The 12295-nt window shown below is 36.9% G+C and overlaps 1 protein-coding gene across 6 annotated transcripts; it reads left to right on the forward strand.

Moving 5' to 3' along the window:
- The first annotated feature begins 269 nt into the window (after window positions 1-269).
- ednrba (endothelin receptor Ba) lies at window positions 270-11864 on the forward strand. 6 transcript variants are annotated; one of them, XM_058775439.1, is made up of 8 exons: window positions 302-1855; window positions 5831-5973; window positions 6983-7095; window positions 7189-7393; window positions 7550-7699; window positions 8861-8994; window positions 9211-9319; window positions 9692-11864. In XM_058775439.1, the coding sequence occupies exons 1-8, from the start codon at window positions 1768-1770 to the stop codon at window positions 9827-9829; spliced, it is 1080 nt and encodes a 359-aa protein (XP_058631422.1). In that variant the 5' UTR covers window positions 302-1767; the 3' UTR covers window positions 9830-11864. The 6 variants fall into 6 exon arrangements, 5 of the variants coding, with proteins under 5 accessions (XP_058631422.1, XP_058631443.1, XP_058631414.1 ...); XM_058775422.1 differs by lacking the exon at window positions 302-1855 and having other exon boundaries at window positions 4939-5973; window positions 9692-9847; window positions 11543-11864; XM_058775460.1 differs by lacking the exon at window positions 5831-5973 and having other exon boundaries at window positions 1730-1855.
- Window positions 11865-12295: the final 431 nt, after the last annotated feature.

The raw sequence follows: 12295 nt of genomic DNA on the forward strand, positions 1-12295 counted from the left end.
CAGTCACCGCCTCGTTCACATAGCCTGTCATTTCAAGGCAGCTCACAGAGGGAACAGAGCATGCAAGGGCTGGCATTACTGCAAAGCTGCATTCACAATTGAGGAATCGGAGAAAGCATCAGCTGTAATCATTCAAGCAGTTCAACAGGAAGTCTACAGCCAAGAGTTAAAGTGCATTCAAAAACAGGAAAAGATGCCAAAAACAAGCCCTCTCAGAAATCTGGACCCGTTCATTGACACACATGGCTTTCTCAGAGTTGGAGGCCGTCTTCATCATTCAAGTCTCGATCAGAGTGAAAAGAGTCCCCTGATTATTCCTGGCCAGCATCACATTGCCACTTTGCTCATCAGACACCACCACGAGCAAATCCATCATCAAGGCCGTCATTTTACGGAGGGGGCGGTCCGTTCAGCTGGCATTTGGATAGTCGGAGGGAAGAAAAGAGTAAGCAGCATCATCCACCAATGCATAACATGCAGAAGGCTCAGAGCTCCACTCAGCCTCCAGAAAATGGCTAACCTGCCAGCCGATCGTCTTTCAACAGATCCTCCATTCTCCAGCGTGGGTCTTGATGTGTTCGGCCCATGGAACGTCTCCTCACGCAAGACCAGAGGTGGCTTCGCTCAAAGTAAAAGGTGGGCAGTGATCTTTACGTGCATGAGCATAAGAGCTGTGCACATTGAAGTCATAGAATCCCTTAACACCTCTAGCTTCATCAACACGCTACGGCGCTTCCTTTCAGTGCGTGGGCCGGTCAAATACATTCGTTCCGACAGCGGCACAAACTTCATTGGCGCCTGTAAGGAACTGAAGATAGCCTCAAACATTGATAACACTACTGTAAAGACTTACCTCTCAGATAAGGGCTGCATCTGGTCCTTCAATCCCCCACATGCATCTCATTGGGGTGGTTCATGGGAGAGAATGATAGGGCTGGCGAGGAGGATTCTGGACGCAATGTTCCTTCAGCTGAAAGACAAGCTCACCCACGAAGTGCTGGTGACTTTCATGGCAGAAGTCGCAGCGATCATCAACGCCAGGCCACTTGTTCCAGTGACTATGGACCCTGATGACTCGTTCATACTCACGCCAGCTGCTCTTCTCACACAAAAGACGAACATTGTGCCTGCTCCTGCTGGTGAGTTTGGAGTTGCAGACCTCTACAAGTCCCAGTGGCGGCAGGTTCAGCACCTGTCCAACACCGTCTGGGACTGCTGGAGGAAACAATTCCTCCCAACACTGCAGGCCCGCAAGAAATGGCAGTCCACTCAGCCAAACATTCAGTCTGGAAGCATTGTTCTCCTTAAGAACAGCCAAGCACCTAGGAATGAATGGCCTCTTGGACTGATTACACAGGCATTCCCTGGCAAAGATGGGAAAGTGCGCCAGGTTGAGGTGAAGATCATCAAACCAGGCGGGACTAGCCTTTTTCTCAGGCCAGTCAATGAACTAGTTCTCCTCCTACCTCCAGAGGCACAGTGATGGACTGTTTTAAAAAAAAAAAAAACTTTGGACTGTGTTACACATGGACTGTGCATGGACTTTGGGGTGACGTGTGTCCACGTCAGGCGGGGAGTGTTTTGTTATGAGTAAGAATTTAATTAAGCATTAAGTTTAAAGTTATAGAATATAAACATGCTTTACATTTAGTCAGCATTACAGAATCCTAATGTGTTTCTATTTAGGTCATGTTAACTTTAAGATCGCATGATTACAAATGTCCTATTACGCGACCCGTAGTTGGGAAGTAAACACTCGCGCACTTCATGCGCATTTTCAGTGGTTTGTTCAAGGCTGTCAGATCCTTTTCATTTCTTCTTGTCTGTCGTCTCCTTGTCTGGCCTAGCATCGTCGGTATGTATATCTTTCTTTATTTTGTGAGATTATCTGGAGGTATTCTTCATTATTTTTGACAGTAATTTAAGTTTGTAAAGTATAATCTGGGGATGGTCTAATGTACTTTGACTAGGCGTATGCTAGCTCACGTGTATCGTTTATTAATGACCAGAATGTTGTTCACCTGTATTTCTTTTCTTATATTAGTATTAAAATTAGTAAAAACGAAATGCAACTGTAATTGTGCAAATTAGCCTTTATTCATGTGGAATTTAGGTTGATTAAGTTGACGTGACGCTAATTTGTCCGTGTTTTTTTTTGTATGTTGCAGTTACACCTTTTCTCTGTAACGCCAATAAACCTGTGGAACTAAGAATTAATCTTCAGAGTCTTGGTGTGGGGAAAAAGTTTAGCTGGCCGTCAGGATATTAAGTAAACATATCGAGGACGGCACAAGGATAACTCAAACCATTTGATGAAACTTATTGTCTTAAAACTTTAAAGTTTTTAAATCTAACAATTATGAGTGCACTGAACTTATTTCAGTTGAGTTCACTAAAATAAGATATATTGCAGTTAAGTAATTAAGTGATTAATTAAGTGCTGATTGAGCATTAGTGATGAACACCTGCTGTTAACAAACAGAATCACTCACAGAAAGAGAAACACAAGAACAACAACTGACTTTAGACACATGCTTAGATGAAATCAACTGAAATAAAATACATTAAATCTCAAGATCTGATTAAACAACCCCACAAACAGCATCACCAGCTCCACTTATTAATAACAAGACTGACATCTACAGAAGATCTTATTGAGAATTAACTAAGGTTTAGATGTTGATTTATTGTTTCAATTGAAGTAACCATGTTAGAGATCAGTGTCTGATTTAGTTGGGCTCTTGACCCTTGACTTCTGTGTTAGTAGTTCTGTTTCTTCTCTTTTTCTGGTTGTTGTAACCATGTGTTCTTCGAACATGTTTGCTATAACTCAAAAGCCTAGAGGAAATGATCAGTAGTTGGTTGTTATATATTTATGACATTCATCTATTAGTGAGCTGATCTCATAGAGATTTAACATAGACTCATCGTGTCTAATTTCTGATTGAATGAACATATTGATTACCGTAAAAGCGATTTTAAGAGCCACTGTTTCTGTGATAGTCAGTTAACATAAAGGACTTTCCAAACAGTTTGTCCACAAAAGGTTTTAATCTATGGTAGCAATTGGACTCACACAGACATCAAGAACCAGCTTGTGAACCTCAACAATGGTGACCATTAAAAAATAAATTTAAAAAAAATCATGCAGCAATGCATGCTGGGAGCCATGGATGAGTTTTGTACTATGCTAGTACCCAGCATGCATTGCAAAATTATTATTATATTTTTTTAATGGTCACCATTGTTGAGGTTCATAAGCTGATTCTTGATGTCTGTGTGAGTCTAATTGCTTCTGTAACTTAAAACTTTTTGTGGACAAACTGTTTAGAAAGTCCTTTATATTAGCTTACTGTCACAGAACCAGTGGCTTCTAGAATCGCTTTTACTATAATCAATACATTCATTTAACCAGAGGTTAGACACACAATGAGTTGTGTTTATTCTCAATGAGATCAGCTCACTAATAGATGATTGTCATTATAAATATATAACAACCAACTACTGATCACTTCCTCTGGGCTTTTGAGTTGCAACAAATATGTTTGAAAAACACATGGTTACAACAACCAGAGAAAACAAAAAAAAGCTACCAACACAGAAGTCAAGGCTCAAGAGCCCAACTAAAGCAGACACTGATCTCTAACATGGTTACTTCAAATGAAACAATAAATCAATATCTAAACCTTAGTTAATTCTCAATAAGATCTTCTGTAGATGTCTGACAGAAATAAAGTCAGTCTGGTTATTAATAAGTGGAGCTGGTGATGCTGTTTGTGGGGTTGTTTAATCAGATCTTGAGATTTAATGTATTTTATTTCAGTTGATTTCATCTAAGCATGTGTCTAAAGTCAGTTGTTGTTCTTGTGTTTCTCTTTCTGTGAGTGATTCTGTTTGTTAACAGCAGGTGTTCATCACTAATGCTCAATCAGCACTTAATTAATCACTTAATTACTTAACTGCAATGTATATCTTATTTAGTGAACTCAACTGAAATAAGTTCAGAGCACTCATAATTGTTAGTTTTAAAAACTTAAATGTTTTAAGGCAATCAGTTTCCTCAAACTTTTGAGTTACCCTAATTTGTTGGGTTTTACAGTGTGGCAGTAGGATTTTGAATATATTGTAATCTAGTTATGGTTTTAGGAGGTAACCCAATAGAGGGATTTACAGTATTCAAGGAGTGAGGTTATAAAAAGCATAAACAAGTGTTTCAATGTCTTTGAGACAGAGGGCAGGCCATAGTTGGGCAATATTGTGAAGATGCAAAATGTGGTTTTGAAAATAAAGTTTAGCCTGTATGAGATTAGAATGGGCCAAACATAACCCCTGTTTTATCATTATTAAATTCAAGAAAGTTTTTATGTAACCAGATTTTGATGTCAGCAATACAAACATTTAATGAGTCAAGAGGAAGTGGAGGTCATCAGCATAATGCTGAGACTGCAACAGTGAATAATGTGACCAATGGGTAACATATTGTAAAGAATAGGACAGGGACACCTTGAGTGAGAGGAGTTGATCCTCTGAAGGAGTTGAATCTGAAGTTATGAACAACAATGAATAATTGTATGTCAGTAAGTTAACCCATTTAAACCATTACGAGAAACTAAGTATTATTATAAGAAAAAAAATCTTCATTATTATAAGACGGTTTCTCATTGTTTAGAGATTTTTTCAGAATATGATGATGATGATTGTTATTATTATTATTATTGTTCAGTATAGTGAGGTATTAAGTCATACCTTTTAGAAAGTTTATTATTATTATTATTATTCAGTATAGTGAGGTATTAAGTCATACCCCTGCTGAAAAAAAAAACAATAGAACCATGCCCAAAACACAATAGAAAATGTAATGGTTTTAATGGTATAATGGGAATTGTATTGATTTTAATGGAAACTATAATGGTGTCTACTGGTATGTGATGGATTCTACTGGTGGGATGTTAAATCCTATTGGAAAAATGCCCATAACACACTACAAAAAGGAATTTTGTAATGGTTTTACTGGAAAAAGCTAATGGTTCATAATGGTATTTTAATGGAAACTATTGGAATTTCTGTGATGGTTTCTATTGGGCTTCTATTGTTTGTTTGTTTTCAGCAGGGACCTTTTAGTTTATTATTATTATTATTATTATTATTTCTTCCATTCTTCTCTCAAGCGTGGCGGAAACGGGCTTCCATAGTCGGGGGGAGGGCCAGTGGGAAAGAGGAGTCATCTCCTGAGGAAACGCCGCAAATACAGATAACACACTTAAACGTAACGTTGTGGTCATGTGAAAGAAATCCTTGCGTTTGGAAGGAAAAGTGGGCGAATTGAGTCATCTGGAGTTTTAATGGACTAACTTGTCAGAAGACATCAATGACTTTCTCTCGATACGAATAACTTAAACGAAGGGTTAAAATATCCGCTTTGAGGTATTTGTATCTACAAGCAATATAACCGTGAACAGACAATTGACAAAGATTTATTTTGAAATTCCAGCCTGAAGATATTTGGTAATCAATATAAAGTTAAATTAAACTCATAAACCGTTTTAGCACAGCGTCAAACGTTTCATACAAATAATGGAAACAATATGCGTTGTTTGTTTCCTCATTCTCCTGACTGGACACTTCGTCTTGATAAGTGCTCAAGGGAAGGGGAAACTTGCCACGGGACTCGTGTCTCCAACCCTGACATCTGCACTTGGAAAAGGCAGTGTGGTCAATGAGTCCATGCCTCTACGACCAAGAGTTTTGCTGCCTATGTGCACGGGTCCCACAGAAATAAGAGATACTTTCAAGTATATTAACACCGTGGTTTCATGCATTGTGTTTGTAGTTGGGATAATCGGAAACTCTACACTGCTCAGAATCATTTATAAAAATAAATGCATGCGGAACGGTCCTAATGTCCTCATTGCAAGTCTGGCGCTTGGGGACCTTTTGCATATTGTCATAGACATTCCCATTAACGTCTATAAGGTAAGCACAATTTTCAGGACAGTTTTTATTTAATCTTTAATAATAATAATAACACTTTTATAAGCACATATATGTATATTTTTCTTTTATGACCTTAAATAAACAAACAAACAAACAAACAGATAAACGATAAGTAAACATGACGTTGTATGCCATTATTTCATTTTCCTTGTCTGCAACGTTAACAGTAGCAGTTTTGGAATCTGACAAACAGGTCTTCACTGGCATTTAATAAGCATTCCAATTTTCAGCTGTAGTTAAATACACACATGCTTCTAATTTAACTTCAGGAATCCTGAGACAATGCCACTGCAAAAGGGTATCTTACGCAATGTAAAAAAATTCACACTACATTTTTATTTGTGAACCCAAATAATTATGTCCAACTCTAATTGCAGTTTCTGACAACAGTCTATTTAATTAAAAAATCTTTTCAAGGCAACTAAATATCGTTTAGCATTTATCAATGCACTGTGAACTGTATTCTGTTGTTCTTTTATCTTTATGTATGATATTCAAAGCCTGCTACATAACATGAACTTAGCATTATTTGCCTTGAAAGGCAAATATTTTAAATCTAAAAGTGGCAATTAGATCCAATTACGAATATAAATTAATATAAAGATTACATCGGTTTTGTATCAAACTGAAAAATAATTTTAAGGTTCACTGATATTTTCTCTCATGGGTTATGGCCTAATTAATATCTGAACTCTTCATGAAGTATATAAAGTTAATGGGTGTACATGAGAACATAGGATAGGAAAATTATTCGGTTCAGGTCATCAGAACATCCATGATCTGACTCTTATGAAACTGAAAAACAATTTTCAAAACAAACTCTAATCCCTCAGCCTCTAGAACACGGTGCTATTAATAAGTGTGTCACTAAAACAGGTTAGATTAAATTTGACTGAATCTTTTTTTTTTTTTTTTTTTTTGCTGTAATTTTCTGTTCTGTTTCTGTGTAATTTTGGCACCTGTTGACCCAAAAGTACCTGTCTTTCAGCTTCTGGCTGAAGATTGGCCATTTGGTGTTGGACTTTGCAAAATGGTTCCCTTTGTACAAAAGGCATCAGTTGGCATCACAGTGCTGAGTTTGTGTGCACTGAGCATAGATAGGTATCTGTATTTTGTTGTATTTGTTTGCTCTTAGTACCTCAGTACCTAGTAACACCATTTAATCTGCCATCTGGCACTGACTTTTCCCCAAAGGTTTCGAGCAGTGGCATCGTGGAACCGCATCAAAGGCATCGGCATTCCTAAATGGACAGCCATTGAAATCATTCTGATATGGGTGCTGTCCATTATACTTGCAGTGCCAGAGGCCATTGCCTTTGACATGATCACAATGGACTACAAAGGAGAGCAACTTAGAATTTGCTTGCTCCACCCTATGCAGAAAAACAAGTTCATGCAGGTCAGTTTGCATATGTACAGTAAAGAGGCTCCATGTTGTTGTGTTTGTGCATGTCATACAATGTTTGGATTAACAAAAGTTTAGGCAGGAAACATAGTAACTGGATTATTTCAGTTGCCTTACTGAATGTTAATAATGATCTTTGTTATATTCCAGTTTTATAAGTCAGCCAAAGATTGGTGGCTTTTCAGTTTCTACTTCTGCATGCCGCTGACGTGTACTGCTATCTTCTACACTCTCATGACCTGTGAAATGCTTCGAAAGAAGAATGGGGTCCAAATTGCACTCAGCGATCAACTAAAACAGGTCAGTGCACTCTGTACTTCCTCTGTCCTTTTGAAAGTTTACTGTATTTTCTTTCGAGAGAGACCATACAGTCCCTACACATAGTGTAGTACCCAAAGTTTATTAAAGGGGTCATGAACTGAGAAACCCGTTCTCTTGATCTTTTGACATATAAGAGGTCATTGTATAAAAACATCCTGCAAGTTTCAGAACTCAAAACTTTGTCGTTAGTCTAAAAACAGCTTGTATAAGGCAATCTGCCAAACTGACTGCTTTTGGAATGTTCTACTCTATGATGTAATAGTGTGGATAAGCACCACCTCTGCAGAAGAAGATCAACACCTGCTTCGAAATCACTGCCCGTTTAGTCCCGCCCATCGATTCGCGCATGAAGTGTTTACAAGAGAGGCAAATGTGCAGGTCTACGCAGAAACCAAACGATAAAGATGGCTCTGAAGACAACAAGATGCTGTGCAGTGCCAAGTGGAAAAACAGTGTTTGCGTTGCCTTCCTTCTGATTCCAACATTAGCTAAGAGTGAATGAACTTTATTTTTAATGAAGATCCAAACCACATCAGTAAGAACTTGGACCTTTGTTCACTTCATTTTACCATGGAAAAAACAAGTTTCCAAACAAGGCACAATTTCGACACAGGATTTTCAAAAAGATTGAAGCTAAAAGATGCTGTGCCGACTATATTGGAATGTTGCAACACAAGTGTGAGTAACTGTTTTCATTACATGGTCACTATTGCTTTGTCTCTTCTTACAGATCATTTGATATGTATTGAGTTATTCATGCGTTTTTGACCTATATCACAACAGCCTCCATCTATGAGGAATGTACGCTGTCAAACATAGACGACTATTAATCAATCATAGCAATGGGCGTTTACTTCTGAGTCTACAATCCGCCATGCTTATTCAAACGGAGCGTTCTGATGAGGGGGGTTAAAAACAGGACAGAAAATAGTTTGGCACTTCTAAATTATGATGTTTTTTTGACGTAAAAATCTTGATAACAATATAAGTGGACTTCAGAGAACAGTACAAAATTTAAAAACTAAGGCAGTTCATGACCCCTTTAATACTCTGCAGATGGTTTACTTGTCATTATGTCTTAATGCACTGAAATTGTCCAAAAAAAATAATTTCAGCAACAGACGTGATTGTGCCCTACAGAGGCGTGAGGTGGCTAAAACTGTGTTCTGTCTGGTGCTAGTCTTTGCACTGTGCTGGCTTCCTCTGCATCTCAGTCGTATTCTTAAGCTTACCATTTATGATGAAAGGGACCCCAACCGTTGTGAGCTTCTGAGGTAAGAACACATCCTCTATTTTCACAGACTTCTCTTGTTAAACACTACACAGTGTTCCTCTAAACTGTTAAATTTGACACTTGAAGGACAAGAGTTCCAGTGTGTAATCTAGAAATAAACACTCTTTCTGTTAAAATCACAGACTTAAAATCTTTCTGTTAAATCACAGACTTACTAATAATGAAACTGTTTGTTTGTGTGTTTGTTTACCTGTAGTTTCTTCCTGGTTCTTGATTATATCGGGATCAACATGGCATCAGTGAACTCATGCATAAACCCAATCGCTTTGTATATGGTTAGCAAGCGCTTCAAGAGTTGCTTCAGAGTAAGAACAGACTGACAGATAATGATGGACTGCTATGATTTAAAAATGTAAAAAATAAATATAGTAAAATAACACATTTTTTATGTACTAAATAATGTCTAGATAGATGCTTCCATTTATATTATGTTGTCAGTGAAAACAAGAATAGTTAATATTATGTCTTAGTACTGAAATCAAAGTTCCCTCATATATTAATAAAAATGTTTAATACTTAGTGCCACTTCACATAGAACACACTTTTTTTCATTCTACTGCCTTCTTTTAAAGGCATCATAAAACTTATTTTTCTTGCAAGTGTGAGCTATTAGGCTTATCTACTTGATGTTTTGATTCCTACTGTAGTTTACATGACAAATATTTCTTCCCTTCCAGTCATGTCTGTGTTGCTGGTGCCTCCCTCCTGAAATGTTAGCAATGGATGACAAGCAGTCCTGCATGAAGCTGAAGGTGACAGAGCGAGGATCTGAACAAAGCAATAGCCGTGCCTCCAACAAATACACTTCAACTTAGGCACTGATCTGCGTACAGGTACTGGTGGCCTACAAATTGCATTTAACATTTAGCTAATGCCATAAAACCTAACTCTGTGTCAGCTGGAGGTATACTCATTACAAGTAAATGTGGTGCTATGAAAGGTATAAAGAAGTCGATATATCTTTAAGTCAAGGGCGTAGGTTTGCTTTTGACATTTGTGGGGACATAAACCCAACACCCTCCCTATATTTATAGCTTATGATAGCCAACATATTCATAATTCATATACAGAGTTTTTTTTTGTTTTTTTTTAAATTAATATGTTTGCATGTTCCAAATCCTGCTGCACCACAGAGTGCCACTTACATAGTTTACCATAAAATCCACATTATATTTGTCCTAAATTGTTTATGTTCATAATGACTTTATCCTAGGCTGGAAGATTGTGTATCCTTCCGCACAACGTTTGTCTTTCTGTCTGTATCTAATAATAGCCATAGGTCGCGCTTTCTCTTTCCATTTGCTCTGTTTTGTCAAACACCGTACTTCAAACTCATCGTTAAAATCATTAACTTTTGTTAATTCCTGAATTGAACTTTTATATTTACTGTTTTAGACTGCTGTTTTGAATTGGGTGCAATAACTGTGAGTTGTTCTAAATGTGGCGCTGCGCTTCTCGTCCGGTGTGCCACTACATTCCTCCCATGTTTTAAATGCGCATCCTTGAAAGTGCACGGTTTTCTAGCGTATTTACTTTAACTTCTTAGGTATATGTCACAGGCATGACCTTTCAGATGCGTCTGAAATTACAAAAACATAATACATATATTCATTTGTCTGATCAAAATTATTGCTAGGGGCAGTTTGGTAGTCGCTGGATATTGATAGGGACACATCCCTTGCATCCCCCCCCTAATTCTACGCCCCTGCTTTAAGTCCCAGTTTTTTATTCACTCCTGACTGGCATACATGTAGTGTTAGGAACTCCTAACTGCTATCCACAGTTTTTAACATTATGATAATATTTTAGATGCTCTGGGAAGGTTAAAAAAGTCAAATTCAACTGAATGATTTAACAATGATTCAACATCGGAAATATTCAACAGCAGAAATATTCAACCAAATTTGAAAGTGACTTCACATGTTCTCTGTGGTTCCCTGTACATTGAAAGAAGGGGTTTTCAAACCAGTCCTGGACCATCCCCAGTACTGAACATTTTTATGTCTCCCTTATTGGACACATGCATTTCAGTCTCTACTAATGAGCTGAAGAGTTTAATTAGGTGTGTTAGATCAGGGAGACATAAAAAATGTGCAGTTCTGGTGGTGCTCCAGGACTGGTTTGAAAACCCCTGATATAAGGAATTTCCAAATGCAATAAAGCAACTGATTGTAAGAACAATGCTAGGTTTGTTTTTGGTGTACATATATGGAGTTGCCCTGCAGCATAGTTCAAGTCAAGAACCTCATTTCAATAGCTCTTTTATGGCAGAAAATACATTAACCCTAAAATAGAGTATATTTCTTATGTGATTGTGATTTTAATTTTTTTATTATCATTATTATTATTATTATTATTACTAGTACTACTACTACTGCTACTACTACTATTAGCTTTGAGATGTTATACTTTTTTGATTGTTTGTTTTGAGGGGGTTCGGCCATGTGTTTGATGATAATATATTTGTCAATGTTTGTCAATGTTGCACATGCTTGCAAACTTATACTGTGATTATCTCATCTGCCTAGTGGAAGATCAAGATTTACTTGAGAAGTTGTATGATTAATCTTCCACATGGCTCAAGGCCTCAGACATTTTAATAATCATTTAATTGTGTTATAATTCCTGCTGACTGTTTAGTTTTTTTTTTTCTTTGTAATTCTTTTTACTAATTTGTATATTTCTTTGTCCATCTATTATGTAAGACTTTATTTAATCTTAAATGTGTTGCAAAAAGCTTATTTTAAGACAATAAAAACAAAAACATGTTTACACCATTTCCAGTTAATTGTGGTAACAATGTACAATAAAGTCTCTGTTAACATTAGTTAATACTATAACATGAACTAACAATGAGCAATATGTTGTATACAGCATTTGCTAATCATTGATAATGTTAGTTAAATAAAAAACAATTGTTTTTTTATTTATTCATATTAGGTCACAGTGCAACAGTGTTAACAGATGCAACTTTTAATATAAGTTTTTTTTTTTTCGTTTTTTTTTCTAAAAGCCGATGTCACATGTAAATTTAAAAATACAGCATTAGGACATTAAAATAATTAACAACATGGAGACAACTATGTAGTGAACAAAATCTGTCTGCCATGTAGCCAAATAGAGGGGTAGATTTTGTGTGTAATTATTCTTCACTGTCAGGGAAAAATGTGAAAAATTATTTTGTCACTCTGCAGACATGTACTTGTCAGGTTGTTTGGTTAACCTCTTAATTACATTTTACTTAAGGAAGACAAGATCGTATATTTGTAGTGGAAAATGCA

This window comes from Onychostoma macrolepis, chromosome 01 (genome assembly GCF_012432095.1).
Source record: "Onychostoma macrolepis isolate SWU-2019 chromosome 01, ASM1243209v1, whole genome shotgun sequence".
In the NCBI taxonomy this organism is placed as follows: Eukaryota; Metazoa; Chordata; class Actinopteri; order Cypriniformes; family Cyprinidae; genus Onychostoma; species Onychostoma macrolepis.